Below are 25004 nucleotides of genomic sequence, written 5' to 3'. Positions count from 1 at the left end.
CTCTGACTTGAAGCAAGTCCCCTTCACTTTCTGGGCTTTGGTATCCTCATCTATAAAATGGGAATAATAGCACTTGTATTATCTACCTCACAGAATTATTGTAAAAATCAAAGAACATACTATATATCAAAGTGTTTCAAAAACTATAGAGTACAACACAAAAATAACTATTATTTTCTAAAAGTTTGGTTTTACATTCATAATTAATACTACTACTTTATATAGTCTCTATGCCATTTACATTATATACATACATATATTTCATGATTTCAAAACATTTGAAAACCTTCAGCTTAGTTATTTTATATCCTTCTATTCAAAGTGCGGTCCATGGAACAACAGCATTGGTGTCACCTGGAATCTAATTAGAAACACAGAATCTCAGGTACCCCAGACTTACTAAATCAGGATCTGTATTTTTACAAGATCCCCAGGTGATTCCTATGCACAGTACAGTTTGAGAAGCACTGCTTTACATAGCAATACCATTTACAATAATAATTAAACAAGTAGGAAGTTATTTTCAGAAAAGGTATTTCAGGTATGTGCATCTGATTTATCTCCATAAATTTTAAGAAAGATATTTCACTAAACAGTTACTGGTTATTTGAAACCAGAAGCCATGTCTTACTCATTCTCATATTTCTTCCTGCTTTATAGCAATATTTCTTGGGTAGAGAAAAAAAAAAGATGATCAATAATTAATATAGAAGATAGGAATCAATGAACATTTACCCTCAAATAGAATATGACCACTTAATATCAATTATTAAATATATACTAAGCATTTCTGGCATTAGCTTTAAAAAAGGGAAGCAGTATTTTAAATTTTATTTATATTTAATGTGTCCACACCTACATTTATAAACAAGAATGGTCAGGTTATGTATGAAAACCACTAAGCATCAAAAAGATACATGCAATCTTTTTGATGGAGAAGAAGAAAACAAAGTTCCAACAATATAAAGGATATCTAGTTAGCTTTGAAGTCAGATGCTGTTCAAATTCCTGCTCTGCCCCTTAGATTTTCAACAAGCTATTTTATGTCTGTAGCCTCAATTTACTCATGTGTAAAATTGGGATAATAATATTTATCCTCATAGAGATAAAAAAAAAAAAGTAACATGAACCACTTAGTATTAAAGGCCCAAATCATTGTTAATGGAAAATAAGAATTAATGTTTTAAAAAACTTTTAAAGTAAAATTCACCTTATCGAGTTTTAGTTCCAATTCTGCCACATCTCCTTCTACTTCTTCCAAAGCAGCCCTAGAAAAATCATATATAAAGTAAGTTATCATGTGTTTATTATTTTTTTTAAAGTGCCCCCCTCCTCCCCCCAGTCCCTCCCCACATCCACCCTCCAGCCTCCTCCCTCCCCCGCTAAGTTATCAGATGTGTTTAAATGTTACTTTACTCTTGGAAAATAACTCTAAATGAAAAAAGATATGAATCTTAAAAATTACACTTCACATTAAGTAATAATTACCTTAGGATGAAGTATAAGTACTTCATAAACATGCAATGTAACAGATAATACAATTATTATTTAAGGTAATGAGAGAACACATTAGGCTGACTGATTCAAAGCATTCATGTTACTGAAATTAATAACACTAATAAGAAGTACTTAGCATTTTTTTTTAATGAGGAAAAATTTTTAAAGTTGAGCCTTAACAAAACTTGGATTTCTATTCAATAGAACACATCTAACCAAATAACACAGCATCCTTGGCAACCAAAAAGAAAAGGCTTTTATTTTTATAAATAGTTCAGAAAAATGTCAGCCTTGTTTAATGAACCATTTTCTTTCCCATGTATTTTTAAGAAGGCATTAGGTCCTCTTGTCAGGAGAATTATAAAATTATAATACTTATTAGTACTTGATATCACACTACAGGCAACATTCCAAAATTGGAAATTTGGAACAAAACAACAGCAACTAAAACTTTTTAAGGATAATAAGATTTTACACTTAAGAGTTAAGATATAACAAAACACAATTCACCTACTCTAAGTCATCTATCCCATTTTCAGGTACCTACTCGATAAACTAGCAACTTCCCAGTAGTTATTTTATGAATTAACCAAATTTGTTTCAAATGGACAACAGTGGAGGACTAACCACCCAAAAAGTTATTTTGAAACCTGAGTAAGAAATTCTCAATTATTTAACAGAACTAAGAAAAAGATAACTAAAATATAAGCTCTATTCCCAGAACTACTCATACTTAACCTCTATGTAATAATGTCCAAATAATCATTTTTATCAGCTTGTAATTCTACTTCTCTATCTGGTAACAATTACTGAAAAAAATTTTTAATCTCCAAAATAAGAAAATTATACAACTATAAATTGTTCAGCAAAGAGATGCCTATTCCATAAAACAAGATACTCTAGCATACAGTTCAAAGTTCAAGAAAACAAGAGGTGCTATACTTCCAAAGCATAGAAACAGAAATGTTTCTCCCCTAACTAAAAGTATCATTTTCTTCCGCAGTGTTTTTCAAATTACATTTGTTCCCTTAGCCTAGAAAACATTTTTCCTTCACATTAATCTTAACTCCCTTTCACCTGCCTATATATGCTACTTATCATTTAAAGTAACAAGGCAGAAAACAACGAATGTTGGAGAGGTTGTGGAGAAAGGGGAACCTCTTACACTGTTGGTGGGAATGCAAGCTGGTACAGCCACTTTGGAAAACAGTGTGGAGGTTCCTCAAAAAGTTAAAAATAGAGCTACCCTATGATCCAGCAATTGCACTACTGGGTATTTACCCCAAAGATACAGATGTAGTGGAAAGGGACACAGGCACCCCAATGTTCATAGCAGCAATGTCCACAATAGCCAAACTGTGGAAAGAGCCGAGATGCCCTTCAATAGACGAATGGATAAAGAAGATGTGGTTCATATATACAATGGAATATTACTCAGCCCTCAGAAAAGATGAATATCCATCATTTGCATCGACATGGATGGGACTGCAGGGGATTATGCTAAGTGAAATAAGTCGAGCAGAGAAAGTCAATTATCATATGGTTTCACTTATTTGTGGAACATAAGGAATAGCAGGGAGGACATTAGGAGAAGGAAGGGAAAAATGAACGGGGGGAATCAAAGGGGGAGACGAACCATGAGAGACTCTGGACTCTGCGAAACAAACAGGGTTTTAGAGGGGAGGGGGGAGAGGGGATGGGTTAGCCTGGTGATGGGTAGTAAGGAGGGCACGTTCTTACTCCGGGAAACAATCTGAGGGTTTCAGAGGGGAGGGGGTGGGGGGATGGATTAGCCCAGCGATGGGTATTAAGGAGGGCATGTATTGCAATGAGCACTGGGTGTTATACGCAAACAATGAATCATGGAACACTACATCAAAAAAAAAAGTAAAATAAAATTTTTAAATAATGGTTAAAAAATAAAACTTAATTCATAAAAGAAAACAAATATATCTGCATAAGGATATTCACTCTTTGTAACAGGTTGAAAACCTACATGTCCAGAAATAGGAAATAATGTAAATAAATGAGGGACCATCCATCCCCATATTTGAGGCAGTAAGTTTTTCAAATGTGATTGATCTACATCTACTGGGATAGAAACATACATGTGATATACTATTACATGTGGGGGGAAAAAGCAAGTTACAAAATTATATATAGTATGAACCCAATTTTGTGGAGGAAAAAAACCAGTTGGTAAATGCACAGGGAAAAATCTAGAAGCATATTTACCAGTCTATTACCTATAACTTTGAAAATGAGGATTGGAGAACAAAAAGTGTAAATACGGATTTACACTGTTTACTAGTTACACTTCTGGATTGTTTAATATTTGCAAGAACTACAAATTTTTAAATAATTTTAAAGCCAATAAAGGGGGAAAAGAAAGAAATTCAGACATCATCTTCCCAGGAGGCAGGGTCTTTTGGGAACCTCTTCCTCCACCCACTCCAGCTTAATTACACATCTGTCCTGTGCCCCCACAAAACCTCATGCATGCCTCTATCACTGTCCACTTCTCTCACTTATCTGAGCTCCCCATAGCAGTACAGACACTCAAAATGTTTGTTGGGTCAAGAAAGAAACTCCACAATTATTTATTCTGTCAGAAATATTCTTCATTTACTTGTAACATTTATTTAATCGAGCTTTACTCAATCTTCAATTTCTTTCAAGCATATTAGTTGAAATGACCAGCTTAAGATTTGATTTAATCATTGATTTCTAGTAAACAATCTGATAGAAACTTTATGTATATTCCTCAATCTTATTTCATTGTGCAATTCTACCGATTTACTTTTGTAAAACAACATTTTTTATAAAGATCTTATTTTTTTAAGTATCTCTACACCCAATGTGGGGCTCAAACTCACAACCCTGAGATCAAGAGCCGCATGTTCCACCAACTGAGCCAGCCAGGTGTCCCGTAAAACAACATTTTAAAGAGAGGTACAAACACAAAAGGAAAAATGTGTTTTACCTGCATTTAAAAGTAAAGCCCTCTCTAATCATATAGTCAAAGAATCTGAAACTTTACCTTAGAGGTTCTTCAATTCAACATTTCACCTTTTCTAAAAAAAAATCTCTGTTCTTGGTCATCTAAGATGTGTGTGAAAACTCGTAGTAATAGCAAAGCAGACACACACACACACAACTTGTAGTAATAGCTAAGTAGCTGATGTGTAAGACAAACTAGTTAACTGAATATTCCTTAGTATAAAAAGAAAAGTATATGGAAAGATCATGATCTCAGTTCAAATTCTCCACCACTCACTTATTTAGTATTTTATCTAAGTTTCTTCATCTGTAAAATGAGTAAAGATATGCCTAAACAAGTTGTAAAGGTTAAATGAGGGGCTGTGTGTATCACTGACCACAGCATATACCATGCCACAAAGAATACAATCCTTAAGTCTCTCTCTCTCTCTCCTTTCTCTTATCCCTACATTCTGACCTAAGTTTTGCCTCCCTATTACTTCTATTGAATAATGCAAGAGAACCATCCTGGAACATGTATAATAAATGAATAAGTGAAATGAAACAATCTATACAACAGTCCTTCAAATAATGGAAGAAAGATACTATTCCTTTTCAACTCTCCCAAATATCTATTGAGTATATATAACTTTTATAAATGTGCAAGGTGTTAAAGAGGCCAATATTATAGGTCCTACCCCCCATAGCTTAAAACTTAATAAAAATCATTAAATTTTTTTGAATTATTAAAATTTAAAAGTTATAAACACATTAACAATGTCAGAAAATATATGACTAAGTAGCAAAACACAAAATAATGTTAAAAGAAAGGGGAAAAAACAGAAAATAGTCAGCAAAGTCTCACGGGATTATTTGGAACAGAGTTCAGCAAGCTACAGCCTGTCAGGCAAGTCTGGACCATAACCTGTTTTTATACAGCCCATGAGCTAAAAATGGTTTTCACATTTTTAAATGGTTGGAAAAAAAACAAGAGTATTTAATGACAAGAAAATTATATTAAATTCAAATTCAGCATCCACAAGTTTTATGGAAACACAGCCAAGTTCATTCATTTAAATACTGTCTTTGACAGCTTACATGCAATAATGGCATGAAAGAGTTGAATAGTTTAGGAAGAGAGACCATATGGCCCACAAAACCTAAAATATTTACTATTATCTGGCATCTTACAGGAAAGGTTTACTGACTCGTTATGAATATTAAATACAAAAACATGAATGAAATCCTTTCTCAAATACAAAATACATACACGGAAATAATTTTTAGAACATTGTTCTGGTTGGCTGTACCTTCTAAGAAGCTGAATAAGCCTATAATTCAGAAAAATGTCACTACTTTTAATAACATCTTGATTCTTTTATCTCTTCATGCATCGGTTTTTTTATGATCAACTCAGAAAACAGTTAACTAAAAACATAAAACTAGAATAGAAAAAATTCTAGAAGCAAGTATTAACATTGAGACTTTTTTTTTTTTTAAGTAGGCTCCACACCCAGCGCTGAGCCCAACTCGGGCCTGGAACTCATGACCGTGAGATCAAGACCTAAACCAAGATCAAGAGTTGGATGCTCAACTGACTGAGCCACCCAAGTGCCCCAACACTGAGACATTTCTAATCACATGGTGATCACTTTCAGCTGTGAATTAAATGAAGCTCTATGAGAAGCATAAAAACAGAATTCTCCCTACCCACATAATTGCATACCCCTGATGTAGCAATAATCTTTTTTAAACCACTGTTTTGTTTTGTAAGTCAGAGTTTTTTCTTAAAAAGATTTTATTTATTTGAGAGAGTGAGCGAGAGAGCACAAGCAGAGCAGAGGGGCAGCGGGAGAGGGAGAAGCCAACTCCCCACTGAGCAGAGAGCCCGATGTAGGATCCCAGAACCCTGGGATCATGACCTGAGCTGAAGGCAGATGCTTAACTGACTGAGCCACCCAGGCACCCCTAAACCACTGTTTTTATAAAATGATCCATAAAAATAACTAAATAGTATGAATAATACGAGCACTATATTCTCTTTATAAAAGCTAATTATTTGAAACAGGAAGTATGATGGATTGTTGTAGCCATCCATTTGAGATCCTAAAAAAAAAAAAAGCTAACTTCCACGTGAACCTTGGCAATTTCCTTAAAATGGAATTAATTGTACTAGGTCACATGATGATACAATCTAAAATGTAACAACAGGATATTCGAGATCACTAATAAGCCCATAAATACTAAAGATTAAGTATTTAAACAATTAAAGATGGATTTGAGGCTCTAAGTCATAACAACCTTCTAAAGAATTAACAAAGATTAACTATAATGTACAGATTTTGAAACTAACATCTATATTCCTTGTTTTATATAAAAGATATATTCCTAAAGGTTGCATATAAATTAGCCATTTAGATACTGGGAGGAGTTGCCTATATTGTCCATCATGGCACCTACCATCACCAGGCAACTTCCTCTTTCAGATCAACAGCTTTAACCACTGTGGGCAATGCTTGGCTATTCTGGCAAAGAAAGGACAATGGCTGGATCAGGGACAGCCCACAACCTGTAACTCAATAAACGATAAAACTCCTAGTGGTGGCTCTAAGATGAGATGGTTCCCTCTGCATTTTTGACCAGAAAAAACAGAGAGTACATACCCTGAAACCTGCTTTTTAAAATAAATCTCTCGGGCTGGGATGCTGGGTGGATGAGTCAGTTAAGCGTCTGCCTTCAGTTCAGGTTCTAATCCCAGGGTCCTGGGATCAAGTCCCTCATCAGGTGCCTTGCTTGGCGGGGAGCCTGCTTCTCCCTCCGCATCTGCCCCTCTCCCTGCTTGTGTTTTCTCTGACAAATAAATAAATAAAATCTTTTAAAATAAATCTCTCGGGGTGCCTGGCTGGCTCAGTTGGTTAAGCATCTGCCTTCAGCTCAGGTCACAATCCTAGGGTCCTGGGATAGAGTCCCACATCAGGCTCCCTGCTCAGTGGGGAGCCTGCTTCTCCCTCTCCCTCTGCCCTTCCCCCTGCCTGTGCTCTCTCTCTCTCAGATAAATCTTAAAAAAAATTTTTTTTAAATAAATCTCTCATTAAATCATTTTGTAATGTGAATGGCCACCCTTACTTTGTTGGTAAGTTCTGGGTCCTTTAGAATTGGGTCTCTTTAACACCTTTATGCTAAGAAGCAATGGAATGGAATTTTTTAAACTGTCAGTGTTTGAATTCAGTATTTTACTTCTTACACTAGCTATGTAATATCAAATAAGTTCTTTGTGTTTCAATTTCATCTACAAAATACAGATAATGACAATCTCTCCCATAGAGCTATATGACAAATTTCAAAATACTTATAAAAATTTTAGCACAGTGACTGACAGTAAGTAATCAATAAATGCCAGCTATAATAATCTATAATGTTAAAGAAAATAACACGCTCTCTTTTCATTTTCATTTTATGGGAACAAAAGGGAAAGAAGCAGTAATAAGATTAAGTCATCACATACTTCAAACATGAATTTCAAATGGTTTGAAAAAGGAGCAAAAAACGTTAAAACAGGCCTATGATCAACAAATAAAACAGCAAGTCCAAATTCTAAGCACTTCAATACTCTTGCCCTTTTCCAAAAATTTTATGTCAAATACACTTTTCCTAACTTCTTCATTATTTCAGTCTGGGCCACAGTGCTACACAATATGACAGGATATTATTTGAAAATCCACTTTATTTTCCAAGGTCATCAAGGACACTTCTGTCTGACTCTTCTAAGAACAAACAGAGCTAACTCTGCAATCAATACAAAGAAGTATTAAGGCTCTGAATGTATGTTTATTACATAACAATATTAAGCCACCTTTTCTAAAAGACTGAATCTTATCACTGCAGTAGGTTTTGACATGATAGGAAAATAAAATAGTTACCATCACTGTTTAAAGAATTAAAATATTTAACCAAAGCAGTTAAACTGCAATCCTTATCATATCAGTGGTATGTCATGGTCAATACATTTAGGGAGAAGAGAGCACTGTAAACTTCATGATTCCTAACAGGGGGAAAGTAGATATCTATGAGGAAAGAACACTGTGACTGATAATACTGTCAGGATGACCAAGATGGGACTATCAGCAGACTCAATGGAAGAAAGGAGCAAGATGGTAGGGACATCTACGGCTAAGCCCAGACAAAATTGTCAAAAATTATAATCAGAGACCATATTCCCCCTTTCATGGCTGTTCACCTTTATCCTTTTCAGGAACTGGAAATGGTACTTAAGCCACAGGACAGCCTGCAAATCAGAGCAGGTAAATAACTGCATACTGGGTCTTTCAGGGTTCTATTTGTCTATGACATATCTTAGACTGCTAAACAAATCCCATCTATAACTTTTCCAGGCTTCTCCGTTAACAAAAGAATCCGTTTTAGTACATAATGAAAATAATTTTGCCATATATTTTCACTGTATTTTACAATCTGCATGGGGCACCTGCATTATGATACAGCAGTTGTTATATTAATAATACAGAATAGTAATAATGAACTAGTAAAGAGAAAAACCATTAACAGGAAATGAGCTACAACTCCAGAATCACAGAATCTGGAATTGGAAGAAACTTTAGCAAATTGCTGAACGTCAGAACTGTTTAATGAAAATAGAGCGGGCTGTGTTTAGAAAAGCACTTCACGTAGTACTTTATCTCCATTAAAACCGTGCAATTTTACAAGATCTGTAAACAGGATGCAGAAGAATACACATTTAAGAGCCTAATAAAAAGGCTCAGGGTTTTAAAGACACTGTTCACACACTAAGTTTGTGACACTGAAGTAAATAGTAATTTTGTGACACTGAAGTGCCGCCTTCTCAGTGGAATGAGCACCTTGCTACCACCTCCTCCACAAAGCACCCTATGCTTACATCAAATAGAACACTTGGCACTCAATATGATAATTCAACTTGCAGTCTTGTTGCTTAAACTGAGAGACATGAGCAGAGACTATGGTCCATTTAGCTATCTACCCCTAGTTTATTTAGTTACCAAGTAAACATTTGTTTATTGGATGGACAGATGCAGCATTAAGAAAAATTACATAATCTGGGGCCCAAGACCACTCATGATGGTTATACCTCCATCTCAGTGCACATGTATTTATATGTAACTTTCCAGTTCCCTCTTGCTCCAGTTTTAGTTATTCTAATCTGCCTCTACAGCCTCATAGAGATGTTACTAGAAAAGCCTTTAAAGAAAAGAAAAAATACACAAATAATTGCATAAACGTCAAAACTAGATTTACAATGAAAGAAGGAAAAAGTTCTTTCCACATACAAGGATGAGCCTATATACCTTTACCTAGCCATTATTATAATACTTTTAATTTCCTTTAAAGTTGAGAGAAACAGGAAATTCTTGTAATATAAAACTCTAGATAGAATATACACTAATATAGGATTTGGATTTCTAAAACAGGCTTCTTGACAGAAACCTCAAAGGATCTAAGGAGGAATTCACTGTACCACCACCACAAAATTACACTACCATGATTCCATAACTACATTCAACTTATAAATCAAATAGAATCCTTGGACATCCAAAGAGAAGAATCAAAATAGTTAAACTAAAGTGGGGGGGGGGGATTTTTTTAAACAACTTAAAAAAAAAAACACTACTAGAAAAATTCAGACAAATGAAGAAATGAAATTTCCCTTCCTTTTCTCTAACAACAAACAGGAGCAAATATCTATTGCTTAGGATACGCAGATGAAATAAAGAACCTTGCCCTCCTCGACCTTACACTGGAAGAGGAAGACAGTCAATAAACAACAAACATAATAAATAAGTCATTTAGATAGTACTCTAAAAGGTGATTAGTGCTATTAAAAAAAAAAAAGGTTAAAACATCAAGGGGGTACCGCGCAGGGGGCAAGGACAGCTACAACTTTAAATAGGATGGTCAAGACAGTCCTCACTGAGAAAGTGATATTTGAGCAAAGCCTGAAGAAGTAAACCATGCAGACAAAGATGTCATGGACAGAAAAAAACAACCAATGCAATGGGTTACCCTGGTGTGTTAAAGGAATAGCAAGGAGGCCAGCATGACTGAAACAGAACAAGCACAGGAGAGAGATGCAGGAGAGGAAATGAGAGAAGTAATGGAGAGCCCCATCGCCATTAACAGTCTAAGGCATAGTAGGCCAATGATAAAGATTCTAAGTGAAATGGGAAACAACCGAAGGGTCTAAAAAGCAGGGAAGAGACACAATATGACTTATTTTTGTAAGAATCACTCTGGCTGCTGTATGGAGAAGATTGTAGGGAAACAAAAAAGAAAGCAAAGAGACCAGTTAGAAAGCTACAGATCATCCAAGTAAGCGATGAAGGTGGCTTAAACAAACACCAATCACTGGTAAAAAATGCTAATATGGATATATTTTGAAGGTAGAGCCAAGAGGATTTCCTCATGAGCTGGATGTGGTGTGTGAGCACATGCACAGGTACCCCAATGAGCAGGTGGGTGTGAAATTAAGGATGGATTCCAAGATTTTAGCTGGAACAGTCAAACAGGGCTGCAACCAACTGAGATGGAGAAGACTACAGGCAGAACAGGTCTGGGGAGAAAAGAACTGTAGTTCAGGTTTGGACTAGATCTGAAATATTTACTAGATATACAAGTGGTGACATCAAATAGGTGGATTAATATGAGCCTAGAGTTTAGGAGTCTGAGTTGGGGATGTAAGTTTAGGAATCATGAACAAACAGTATTTACAGCTGTGAGACGATATATTGAAAAAAAGTAAAGATAAAAAAATAATTTAAAGACTGAGGTCTAGGACATTCCAGTATTAAAGGTCAGGCAAAACAAAGAGAAATAGAAAAAGAAACAGAAGGAGCAACGAAGGAGGTTAAGAGGAAAACCAAGAGAGTATGGTACAGAAGGGAAATGAAAAAAATGTAATGAGGAGGAAGAAGTGATCAACTATGTCAAAGGCTACTAACAGGTCAAATAAGGGCTGAGATAAACATCAATTTTGAGTCAAGTCAAAATGGTTAGGAAAACAATTTTTAAATGTTGAAAAACACTTCTGGTCTGATACTTTGAGGAACCAAGACTGTGTTCCTACGGAAAAGATTAATATTTTAAAATAGAAGTTTGGAAAATTTTTTTAGGAATATAAGGCATATGAAACTAAAATGAAGAGAAAAAAAAATCCCAAATAGAAACTGAAAATGTGTTTTAATAATCAACAAGGAAGACAAGTAGGTAGGTTCCCCTCTTTCCCTTTTCATTCTCAATCCCTCCCTGGAAGATAAAGGTAATTAATTAGACAAAAAAGAAATCTTCGCATTCTTTCTCAGGAAGTCTAGGGCAAAAGTTCTACTGCCACTCATATTAAACACAATCTAACTCCTATAAATACAAGGACTGCTAATCTAGCTCTAATTCCTCATGAGACGATATACAGATCAAAATCTGTGCTTGTCTTTCTATAAAATTAGAATTGATTTCATTCTAAGTCTATAACTCATTTTGTATAGCTACAGCTTTGTTATCCTTTGCTGATAAATTCTCAAAAACAACACATACACAAGACCAATCACTTCAAATTAATTTCATTACCTCTTTAGGGTTGGGTTATAATTCTGTCCCACAAATTTGCCAATCTTGTTTTTTAGCAGTAAACAAAACTGGAAGTCTGGGTTACCTTCATATGAACAATCTAGCTATGGTAACCTTAATACAATCATATTACCTATACTGCTAAAAAGCCGAGAATCCTTATACTTCAAATTTTATTTTCCATCAATAAGTCATCAATCATCCTTGCATTTAACCATCCTTACACTCTAAAGGAGATTCTGCAATTTATGTAAGAGATTGTACAACTTCAGTAATATACATATATTTAGGCGGAGCATTTATTCATATTCCATAGCTCATCAAGAGATCTAGAATCCACCAATTTACAATGGCTAAGAAAGGACTACAGATACAATGGATGCCCATTAAACATCCTAGACCTATAGCATCTTAGTTGTACATTCTCGGTGATACCTAATGTTACCAACTAAATAACAGGAAAATATTCAAAGACATCAGATGACTTAACTGAGAGAACTAAATAAGCCAATATGTATAATGATGATGTATTTACCTTCAGAGAACAGCTAATGTGACACTTCCAAGGAGGTATAAACTGAGACACCCTACAAGTTCAAAATATTTTGTGTTTAACACAATTCAAGGGGAAAGAAACACAAACTACTACTTAAACTTTACAGACTTAAGAATTGCCTTAAATCTTATTTGTCCTATGTAGCATATCTAAATCTGTGTCTAACAACCATCTTATAAAAGGATTTCTATTGGAGTCTCAAAATAACCGCTGACAAGTCCATTTTGAGTTTAATTTCCATTCCTTAGGAATGGAAATACATGTGTATATGATGCACACTAAAATCTAGACTATATAAAGAGGCCAGTAAGAAAGTCTCCTGGATTAATGATAACCACACATATCCCTGACCAAATAATGGGCATATCAAAATACAGACTCCAAGATCCCTATCCCACTCACTCTGACATATTTTAATCTTCACTGAGATCCCAGGTAAATCTAGGATGCAGTCAGCCACAGGGACGTCACTACCCTCAAAGTCAAAAATAAAAATACACTGCAACACATAAACTTTTTCTTATAAAACAGATAACATTTTAAATAAGAAGAAATCATACATGTTAGTGAGCTGGAAACAGAAATCACCTGGTTTTAAAATTCTACTATCTTAAACTATTATGACTGTGTCCAACATTGCTGAAGAAAGTAAAAAGCATGTTTCTTAAGGAAACAGCCCAACACTAAATAGATGTATTTACTGTATGAACACTGAGTTGTGTCATAGTCTGATGAGGCTGTATTATTTAAAACTACAGGAATAAATCCACATTCCTGAAAGGTAAGGTCATTCCCAGTGGCAAGTGTTAAGGTAGCACCCATTATCTGGGCAAGACCAGTAAAAAAAAACAGCAGTGTCCTCTGAAAAACAAACGCCGGCATCTGGTGGCTCAGTCGGCTAGGTTTTGACTCTTGATTTCCACTCAGGTCATGATCTCAGGGTCCTGAGACTGAGCCCCTGTTTGGCTCCCCACTGGGCATGGAGACTGCTTAAGATTCTTTCTCTCCCACTCCCTCCGCCGCTCCCTTCCCCAAAAAAGAGCGAACACGTAAGGTGGGAATGGGGAGTTATTGTTAATTGGTACAGTTTTACTTTTGCAAGATGAAAAGAGTTCTGGAGATGCATAGTCCTAAAAGGCAGACAACAATATTAAGTGTACTTTAATACCACTAAACTATGCATTCAAAAATAGTTAAGACAGCACATTTTATGTTATACTTTTATCACCATAAAAAATGGAAAATAAATTAAAAGTATGAATATCTACACATCAAAAGACACCATACACACTTTATTTAGCTATTTCCTGGATAATCTCTAATCTTTAGTCTTTTGCCTGTGACAAGCATATTCCTGGTACCGACCAATTTCATAGAAATTTCTAGGTCAATCTGCTGAGGGATTTATAGGTAATTAACATAGTAATTATGCTGCATTAAAACTCACAGTGGATGTCAAAATTTGTTTTAAAGCTATGTCTTAATGGTAAAGGATTACATCTTATACTATATAAACCTGCTGATCAACTACTTAAGAATCTATGCTTAACTTAAAAATAAAAATCAGCATACTCTATTAAGGTAGCATAACTTTCTGCTCAGAATATAAAATTTGAAATTCTGAACAGTTAGTAATAAGCAGAAATTTAAGTCCTTTTCAGCTGTATGAATTTTTCGTAAAATTAATCTTGGCAAGAACAACAAATTAAGACCATAATAATTGTCTGAAATCAGCAGTAATTGTAAAATCCATCTCGGAGATAATAAAAATAAGACTGTAACAACTGCTTTTGAAATCAGCAGGGTTTTTTTTTTTTTTATGTCCCAACAAACTTTATTTACAGAAACAAGTTTGAATTTTATATAATTTTCATGTCACAAAATATTATTTTCTTAATTCCAGTATACTTAACATATAGTGTTATATTAGTTTCAGGTGTACAATATAGTGATTCAGCAATTCTATACATTACTCAGTGCTCATCAAGATAAGTGTACTCTTTAATTCCCTTCACCTATTTCATCCATCCCCACACCTACCTCCCCTCTGATAACCATCAGTTTGTTCTCTATAGTTGAGAGACTGTTTTATGGTTTGTCTCTTTTTTCCCTTTGTTTTGTTTTGTTTCTTAAATTCTACATATGAGTAAAATCATATGGTATTTGTCTTTCTGTGACTGGCTTATTTCACTTAGCATTATACCCTCTAGATCTATCCATGACGTTGCAAATGGCAAGATTTCATTCTTTTTTATGGCTGAATAATATCCCATTGTATAAATATACACCTCATCTTTTTTATCCATTATCTAACAATTGATACTTGGGCTGTTCCCATAATTTGGCTATTGTAAATAATGCTGCAATAAACATAGGGCACATATATCTTTTCAAATTAGTGTTTTTATATTCTTTGCGTAAATACCCACTAATGGAATTACCAGGTCAGATGGCAGATGTATTTTTAATTTTTGAAGAAACTCCATACTGTTTCCCAGAGTGACGGAACCTGTTTGCATCCCCACCAAAAGCACACAAGGGTTCCTTTCTCTTCCACATTCTCACCAACACTTGTTTCTTGTGTTTTTGATTTTAGCCATTCTGACAGGGGTGAGGTGAATATCTCATTGTGGTTTGGATTTGCATTTCCCTGATGATGAGTGATACTGAGCATCTTTTCATGTGTCTGTTGGCCATCTGTATGTCTTCTTTGGAGAAATGTCTGTTCATGTCTTCTACCCATTTTTAATTGGATTATTTGGGTTTTTTGATGTTGAGTTGTATAAGTTCTTTATATATTTGGGATACTAACCCTTTATCGGGTATGTCATTTGCAAATATCTTCTCCCATTCTGTAAGTTATCCTTCAGTAGGTGAATGGATTGAATGATTGATTGATTTACTTACTTACTGTGGTACATCTAGACAGTGGGATATTCAAAAGCTAAAAAGGAATGAGTTATGAAGTCATGAAAGGACAAAACTTAAATGCATACTAAGTGAAAGTAGCCAATCTGAAAATGTTACACATTGTATGATTTCAACTATATGACATTCTGGAAAAGGCAAAACTATGGAGATATTATAAAGATCAGGGGTTAAGGGGAAGGGAGGGATGAATTAGAACACAGAGGATTTTGAGGGCAGTTAAACCATTCTGCATGTTACTATGATGGTGGGTGCATGTCATACATTTGTCCAAACCCACAGAATGCACAACACCAAGAGTGAACCCTAATGTAACCCATGGACTTTGGGTGATAATGATGTATCAATGCAGGTTCTTCAACTGCAACAAACGTGCCATACTTGGATGCCTGATAAAGACAGTGGAGGAGGTTGTAAGTGTGCGGGGTAGGGATAACATGGGAATTCTATGTACTTTCTGCTCAGGTTGACTGTGAACCTAAAACTGCTCTAAAAGATACAACCTACTAAAAAGAACACACACATTTGCTGATGTCTGTATCATCATTTATAACTGTAAAATATTTTCAATTGTATGATCACTCAATACCACTGACTGATCAAATTTTTCTATGTATGAAATGCCATGAAAAATGTGAAAAGAAACTAAAAGAACAAGTACCAATTAGGTTGAATCTCACAATTTTAACACTGGAAGTATAAAGATATTCAACAAAACACTTTCAGAATGCCTGTTTTATTTGGCAAGCACCTCTTTCAGCACAAGCTGAATATGTATCTGTCGTAAAATATAAAAGGAACTTATCCCAACTTATAAAATCAACTTACCCTCAAGGAAATAAATACCAACATCTCAAATCTTCCATCTCCAGCCCATCTCTCTCAGAGCTTCAGACTGCCTATTGAACATCTCTGCCTGAATGGACCGTAACTAAAATAAATTGGGCATTATCTTCTCCATCAAATCTGCCCTTCTCTATCTCAGTGAGTAGCAACGGTAGTTGCACACCTGATCAAGACATAAATCTAGACATCATCCTGGACTCCTTTCTCATCTCTCAGACGCAAGCAAACACAATGTCCTAACGTTCTACCACTTAAATACCTTGATGCTATCCTACTTCTGACCATCATTCCCTCTCACCTGAGTTGCAGCAACCACCTTCTAAAGGACTGTCCTGCTCCAGTGAAGTTAATTGCATCAACACACTGCAATCAACATGTTCTTTAGTAAGCAAAAATATGATCAAGATACACTAACCTCCTGATTAGCATTTTTTGATGGCTTTCTACTATCCTCAGTTTAAAAATCCTTAATGTGGGGGCACCTGGGTGGCTGAGGCAGTCAAGCGTCTGCCTTCGGCTCAGGTCATGATCCCAGGGTCCTGGGATCGAGCCCCATGTCGGACTCCCTGCTCAGCCAGGAGCCTGCTTCTCCTTCTCCCTCTGCTTCTGCTCTGTCAAATGAATAAATAAAATCTTTAATTAAAAAACAAAATAAAATCTTTAATGTGACTCAAAAGGACCATGATCTCACCCTTATTTATGCTCCCATCTTCACCATTCTACATTCTCACCTATATTTGGGCCTTTGTACATGCAGCTTTGTACCAGAAATCCTTTTCTTAAACTCCTCTTCACCTTGATAATTCCCAAGTTGTCCTTCACCTGTCAGCTTAAACACTTCACCTTGGGAAGCTTCGCTTGCCCATGCAAGACGGAGAACTTTTTTATATGCTCCCAAGATTAACTTCAATTCTATCACTTAGTACACTGCAATTTAAGTGTCCATTTGCTCCATGAAGCAAAGATTGAGTCTTGTTCACCATCAAACTCCAAAACATAGCTTAAAGGATTAACAGGTTGAACTTTCTTCAAAAAGCAAGAAATTACAATATCTCGCAATTTGCAATTAACATGTTCTTCAGTGATTTCTCAGTCTGCCTAAAACCCATCCTGAAAATAATTGTTTTTAATAATTTCTGATCAAAGGGATAAACAAGAAGTCCATATAAAAACATTAATTCTTCTAAAAGTGTTTTGTAGAGAATATTACCCTCTAAATATGCACTGAGACGAGATACTTGCAGAGTATTTTTTTAAAATTTTTTATTGTTATGTTAATCACCATACATTACATCATTAGCTTTTGATGTAGTGTTCCATGATTCATTGTTTGTGCATAACACCCGGTGCTCCACGCAGAATGTGCCCTCTTTAATACCCATCACCAGGCTAACCCATCCCCCCACTCCCCTCCCTGCAAATAGAGTATTAAGTGAAAAAAGCCCTGTGTAGATTTCTAAAAGTGGAATTGCTGAAACAAATGTTTTATGAGTATCAATATTTTAAGGGTTTGTTGTTGTTGCTGTTGTTGTTATACAATGTCATATTATCTACTCTCCTAGCCCCCCACAAAGGCTGTATCAAATTATACTTCTACCAGCTACATGAGTACACCCATCTCTTTATATTCTGAGTATTAATCATTTTAATCTTCATCAATTGAACAATTTAAATTAACGACATCTCCATGTTGATTTAATTTCCCATTTAATTAATAGAAAATATGAAAGGAATGTCTGGGTGGCTCAGTTGGTTAAGCATCTGACTTTAGCTCAGGTCATGATCTCAGGGTCTTGGGATCAAGCCCCTAGTCGGGCTCCCCACTCAGCGGGGAGGCTTCTTGTCCACCCCCCCCCGTCTGCCCATCCCCCTGCTCCTGTTTTCTCTCAAATAAATAAAATCATCTTTAAAAAGTAATTATGAAAAAAATTAGATTTATAAGCCATCCACGTTCCTTTTTTAAATGCCTATTTATGATATTAGCTTATTTTCTAAGGTAGGTTTGCAATAAAAAAAAATTTAACAGCTTTATTGAGCTAGAATTCAAATACAATACTCATTTAAAGCATAGATTTTGATAGTTTTTGTATGGTTCAAAGTTGTTCACCCATCACCACAATCTACTTTTAGAATATTCACATCACCCCCAAAAGAACCTCCATACCCATGAGAAGTCACTACTCATTCCCCTCCCCCTATTCCCAGGCCTAGGCAACCACTAATCTACTTTCAGTCCTGGTAGGTTGGCCAGTTCTGGACACTTCATACAAATGGAACTCCAAGACTTTTTTTTTTCCCCCAGTACATTATTTCAGATTTATTTAAATGGCCAAATAATTTAAATGCTCTTTTGATAAAAGGATGGGGAAGAATTTTTATATTAGAGTGTATTTTTACAGATCAAAAGCTGATATAGACATTTTCAGATATCTGAGCTAGGGGTTAATCTTCTGACTTTTATTTTAGATGGAGACTTCTTAGCCAAACATATTCTTGAATCCAGTTATAAACAACTGCATCAGGTCTTATCTAAAAAGAATACAGATTAGCAGGGGCATACCCACGAGCTAGTAGTGTATGTAACTCAGAGCAGCCAGAGAGATGGGCAAGGTAAATGGGAGAGGACACAGAACTTCCATGCTCTCTGAGCATGCCACTCTCTCCAAATCTCCACATGTTCACCAACCCAGGAGTTCCTGCAAGACATTTTTAAGAACTCTCTAAATACATAGGATTTGAAATTTCTTTCACTTATTCCAAATATTTTCCCATATGTCTTTATGGGGGGGGTTAATATTCTTATAGTGTCAAATGTAGGTTTTGTCTTTGTTGTCATGCTCAGAAAGACTCTCCTGATCCCAAGTATGAACTGCTTAAAAAGCTGAAATAAGGTCTTCTGAGGAACTAGAAACCCACATATGCATATAAAATCTTAAAATTTTTAAACATTGGCAACTTTTTAATCAATGTTAACTTTTACATTACACAAGCCAACACAGTACACGGCAAACAAAATATGTCTGTGGACCAAATAAGACTATGCTAGCCAGTCTGCAACCTCTGCTAGAGAGGAACAAAATAAGATGATCAGTACAGTTGATCCAACAGACATATAGCCATCAACTAAGATTTATACCCTGCAAACAGAGTATACAGATTCTATTTAAACATTTCATGGACCACTTTAGAAAACTGAATCATTAACCCACAAAGATAATTCATAACATTCATAAAACAGAAATACAATGAACCACACTGACCACAATGTAAAGAAAATAAAAATAGAGGGTGCCTGGGTGGCTCAGGCGTTAAGCATCTGCCTTCAGCTCAGGTCATGATCCCAGGGTCCTGGGATCGAGCCCCACGTTGGGCTCCCTGCTCTGCGGGAAGCCTGCTTCTCCCTCTCCCGCTTCCCCTGCTTGTGTTCCCTCTCTCACTGTGTCTCTGTCAAATAAATAAGTAAAATCTTTAAAAAATAATAATAAAAAAAAGAAAAATAGCGTAATTAAAAAATCCCAATCACTTAGGAATTTTTACATTTTCTCCCAAACAGTAATGAGTTAAAGAGAAAATCAAAATTATACAGTAACACAGTAATATAGTAAACAATGATAAAAATATTTCACATCAAAATGGTGAAATCCAACAAAAGCTAAGCTCAAAGAAAAATGTATACTCTTGAAGACTTTATACTAAATATTAGACAAAGTTAGATTTATTCTGTTTTCAAGAAGTAAAATTATGAAGACGACTAAGGCAGATATCAATAAAAATAGAAATGAAAAACTCAGTAACTAATTTGGGGAGGTAGATAAAAAATAAATATTATGGGACACCACATTAACAAGATAAAAAAAAGCATCAATTAAAAAATAAAGAGTGAAGACAAAAAATCCACAATATTTTATATGACCCTATACTGTACAAACTTGAAAGCATGAATGAAACACATACTGTTTTAGTTTCCTAGGGTTCCCAAAACAAATTACCATGAACTAGGTGGCTTAAAACAACAAATGTATTCTCTTACAGTTCTAGAGTCTGAAAACAAGGTGTTGGTAGGGCCATGCTCCCTCTGAAACTTGTAGAGGAGGATCCTTCCTTGCCTCTTTCTAGCTTTGGGTGATAGCCATCAAGCCTTGGCTTGCAGCTACATCACCCTAATCTCTGCCTCTGCAATCACATGGCTGTCTTCTCCCTGTGCATCTATCTTCACATTGTCTTCTGTCTTCTTATATGAACAAGAATATTTATCAGATTGTTTATATACATAGAAAAAATTGTGCAAGTAGAATGTTCGCATCCCCACCAACAGTGCACAAGGGTTCCTTTTTCTTCCACATCCTCGCCAACACTTGTTTCTTGTGTTTTTGATTTCAGCCATTCTGACAGTGTGAGGTGATATAGCTCATCATGGTTTTGATTTCCAAATAAGGTCACATTCTGAGATACCAGAGATTAGTACTTCAACATATCTTTTGGGAGAACACAATTTAACCCATAACAGATACTTTTTGGTAAGACAAATTACCAAAAAGTGGCAGTCAGAAAGGTCTTATGTAGGTGAATTATATAATTATATAACAACTTGAAGAACAAATAATTTCAAAATCAAATTACACCACAGCATGAAGAAAGAAGTAGGCATTTGGTTTTTCGGGTTTGTCCATCCATTTTATAGCGGGCGCCTGGGTGGCTCAGTCATTGGGCGTCTGCCTTCAGCTCAGGTCATGATCCCAGGGTCCTGGGATTGAGCCCTGCATCAGGCTCCCTGCTCAGGTCATGATCCCAGAGTCCTGGGATCGAGCCCCGCATCAGGGGAGCCTGTTTCTCCCTCTCCCACTCCCCGCTGCTTGTGTTCCTTCTCTCGTATCTCTGTCAAATAAATAAAATAAAATCTTAAAAAAAAAAAAAATACAAAATAAAAATAAATAAATAAAAAGCCAGTATAGGGGCACCTGGGCGGCTCAGTCGGTTAGGTGGCTGACTCTGGTTTCAGCTCAGGTCGTGATCTTGGAGTCATAGGATTGAGCCCCATGTTGGGCTCCACGATCAGCACAGAGTCTGCTTGGGATCTCTCTCCCCCTCTCCCTCTGCCCCTCCCCTTGCTCTCTCGCTCTCTCTCTCTCTCTCTCTCTCTCTCTCAAAGGGACACATGGGTAGCTCAGTCGGTTAAGTGTCTGCCTTCGGCTCAGGTCATGATCCCAGGGTCCTGGGATCGAGTCCCGCATCAGGCTCCTTGCTCAGCAGGGAACCTGCTTCTCCCTCTCCCTCTCTCTCTCCCTGCCACTTGCCCTTCTTGCTCTCGCTCTCTCTCTGTCAAATAAATCTTAAAAAAGTTAAGTATAACATTACCAAAACCTAAGACAGAATCATTGCTCATTATAACTTATGAATATCAATGCAAAATTACAAATAAAATATTAACAAATACGATCCTATGTTTTTAAAAATTATAACCAAATGAAGATTATTTATGACTGTAATAATATTTAAATATTAAGAAATCTATTAATTTAATCTACTATGGTAATAAGTCAAAGAAAAGCAAAATGATTCTACTATAGACTGAACATCTGTATTCCTCCAAAATTCGTATGTTCAAACTCTAATCTCCAAAGTGATCATATTTGGAGGTAGGACCTTTGGGAGGTAGTTATATTATGTCATGAGGGTGGAGCTCCCATGACAGAATTAGTTCCCTTATAAGGAGATGAAGGGACCACAGCTCTCTCTTTACACCAGGAAGAAGGCCCTCATCAAGAACCCAACCATGCTGACACGTTGATCTTGGACTTCCAGCCTCCAGAACTGTGAGAAATAAATGTTTGCTGTTTAAGCCACTCAGTCTCTGGTATTCTGATATGGCAGCCCAAACTGACTAAGCCAGTCTCAAATGATAAAAAGGCGTTAAACAAAATTAAACATCCATTCCTGATCTAAAACCCTATTTATTTAAAAATAAAAACTTACTTTTTTAAGATGATACACATACACACACAGAAAAACCAGAAAGCACTATTTGGTTGGACTAGTCCTCCCTCATTTTTCTTCTCTTATTGAAGCAAAATTTAACAGTATTTTCAAAAATTTAGGTGTTTATTCTCTTTGACCCAATTATGATCCTTTTTAGGTATTTATGCTACAGATGCAACAAGGCAAATGTACCAGGAGTACAAAAGGAAGCTCTTAAAAAATAAATAAAAACAACTAAAAATGAAAAACCCATAAGGCAACTAGTTATTCAAATTATTATTCAATATTAGTACACTGTCATTTAAAGAGTATGCAGCCATTTAAAGAGTAAGGCAGATCTCTATGTCCTGACAAAGAAATATGGATATTACTGTTAAGTGAAAAAAGGCTAGGTGCAGCAGACTGAATAGGACCTGATGTCATTCATGCAAGAAAAATATATATGTTAGCATAAACAAAGCAAAATGTCTGAAAACATAAACACTAAGTTGCTGGCATTATGAGTTTATTTTAAATGTTTGTATTGTATTATTTTTCTAATATAAACTGTACAAAAAACTAAAACTTGTACAAAAAAATAAAGCTTCCTAATTTAAGACAGAAGAATGAAAAGAGCATTGCATATAAAAGTTTGAAGTGCCATGGCAATGTTTAGGTGACACACACACACAAAATTAGAAGACAAAGGAGGAAGTAAAAAGGCCTTATTAGCAAAGTATACCTCAAAGTCAATGTAAAGACAGAGAATTTTTTTTTTTAAAGATTTTATTTATTTATTTGAGAGAGAGAATGAGAGACAGAGAGCACGAGAGGGAAGAGGGTCAGAGGGAGAAGCAGACTCCCTGCTGAGCAGGGAGCCCGATGCGGGACTCGATCCCGGGACTCCAGGATCATGACCTGAGCCGAAGGCAGTCGCTTAACCAACTGAGCCACCCAGGCGCCCCAAGACAGAGAATTTTTGTGTATAAAAGTAAAAATGATGAAAGGGGTATCCTAGGAAATATTATTAATACACTACACTAACAATACCTGGTAGCACTGGGTTGGGCAGGAACAGGTTATCTAGCAAAGTCATATAATGAGGTTGTCTATGATGGGGGTTATAGAGATGGATCTGAGGTATGACACAATACTTTTGTTACTAATGACTGGGATATAAATGTTATCACATCACTTGCCTGGTAAAAACACTGTAGTGGCTATCCATTGCAACTGTAAATGATTTACTTGTTCCAGAGAAACAGAAAAAGGAGGAATGGGGTTATAGATAGCCAGCAGAAAACCGCCTTGCCTAAAAGCATTAGGTTTAAAAAACCAAGGAGAGGGGTGCCTGGCTGGCTCAGTCAGTAGAGTATGCAACTCCTGATCTTGAGGTTGTAAGACAGAGCCCCATGATGGGTGTAGAGATTACTTAAAAATAAAATCTTTAAAAAATAAAAAACAAGAAGACTGACAATCACTATGCTTTACCCCTATCTATTTACATACATTAAAGAAGAATTCTGACACTGTTAGAGCAGTAGTCCTTGAGTAAAGGTTCAGATCACAATCACCTAAAAAGGCTTTTCAAACTATCTCTGCCCCCAAAGTTCTGATTCAGTAGGTCTGGATATGAGTCCAAGCAAAGGTACTGCGGAAAAAGCTTCCCAGGTCATTCTGATGTGCACCTCTGGTTAAAAACTGCTTATCTGACTACACGGATGGCTTCCCAAATTATCAATGAAACACTGAAAGAAAAAGAAAAACATTCTTAATATAGAGGGCAAAGACCTTGAACTAAGTCGTCTGTTAATTTACTTTCTTAGAATCAAATGCTACCTTCTAACATTGTCATATTTTTACTTCAACAACTACTACCAGCACCTCTGACCAGAATGCAGCTGCTGGATTCAAATCAAAAGAGATGCCATTGTTTCTATCTCTTGGAATCATAGTAAAGGGGTACTAATAATGCATTAATGCTGTATTCATAGGGAAGATTACACATAATTTACACAATAGCTGATTGATAAACAAGAAATCTCCACAACAGCATTCTGCAACTGTGAATCGTGGTTTGAATTAAAATTTTGTAATTTGTGCAGAATTTTTCTATTGTCATAGCTAGCTTTCTGCCATACTTAAAAGATGGCAGTGTTTTTTTTTTTTAAGATTTTATTTATTTATTTGAGAGAGAGAATGAGAGATAGAGAGCACAAGAGGGAAGAGGGTCAGAGGGAGAAGCAGACTCCCTGCTGAGCAGGGAGCCCGATGTGGGACCCGATCCCAGGACTCCAGGATCATGACCTGAGCCGAAGGCAGTTGCTTAACAACTGAGCCACCCAGGCGCCCCCAAAGATGGCAGTTTTTAAATAAATACTGTAAGAACAAGATTATTTCTTAATATCCTAAAATGCTGGATTATTCTCAAGAGATTCAGGAACATATGATTTTTGCTAATTCTTTTTCTAGGCTAATATTCAGAAATAAGTTTCTTAAAAAAAGGGGGGGGGGCACCTGGGTGGCTCAGTCAGTCAAGCATCTGCCTTCAGCCTGGGTCATGATCCCAGGGTCCTGGGATCGAGCCCGGCATCTGGCTCCTTGCTGGCAGGGAGCCTACTTCTCCCTCTCC

General features: G+C 36.1%; 1 protein-coding gene across 2 annotated transcripts in view; it reads right to left on the bottom strand.

The window, feature by feature from the left end:
* Positions 1–25004, bottom strand: part of ACAP2 (ArfGAP with coiled-coil, ankyrin repeat and PH domains 2) — a 144406-nt gene that overhangs the window by 98210 nt on the left and 21192 nt on the right. For both annotated transcript variants that reach the window (XM_025876382.2, XM_073895254.1), the window contains exon 2: positions 1211–1268. In XM_025876382.2, the coding sequence (XP_025732167.1) occupies positions 1211–1268 (58 nt within the window). The remainder of the gene's footprint in view (positions 1–1210; positions 1269–25004) is intronic.

The sequence above is a fragment of the Callorhinus ursinus genome, unplaced genomic scaffold (assembly GCF_003265705.2).
Source record: "Callorhinus ursinus isolate GAN/ISIS: 27379988/994484 unplaced genomic scaffold, GSC_fseal_2.0 scaffold1, whole genome shotgun sequence".
Lineage (NCBI taxonomy): Eukaryota > Metazoa > Chordata > Mammalia > Carnivora > Otariidae > Callorhinus > Callorhinus ursinus.
The sequence above is the reverse complement of the archived record's forward strand: the minus strand, read 5'-3'. Positions and strand labels throughout refer to the sequence as shown.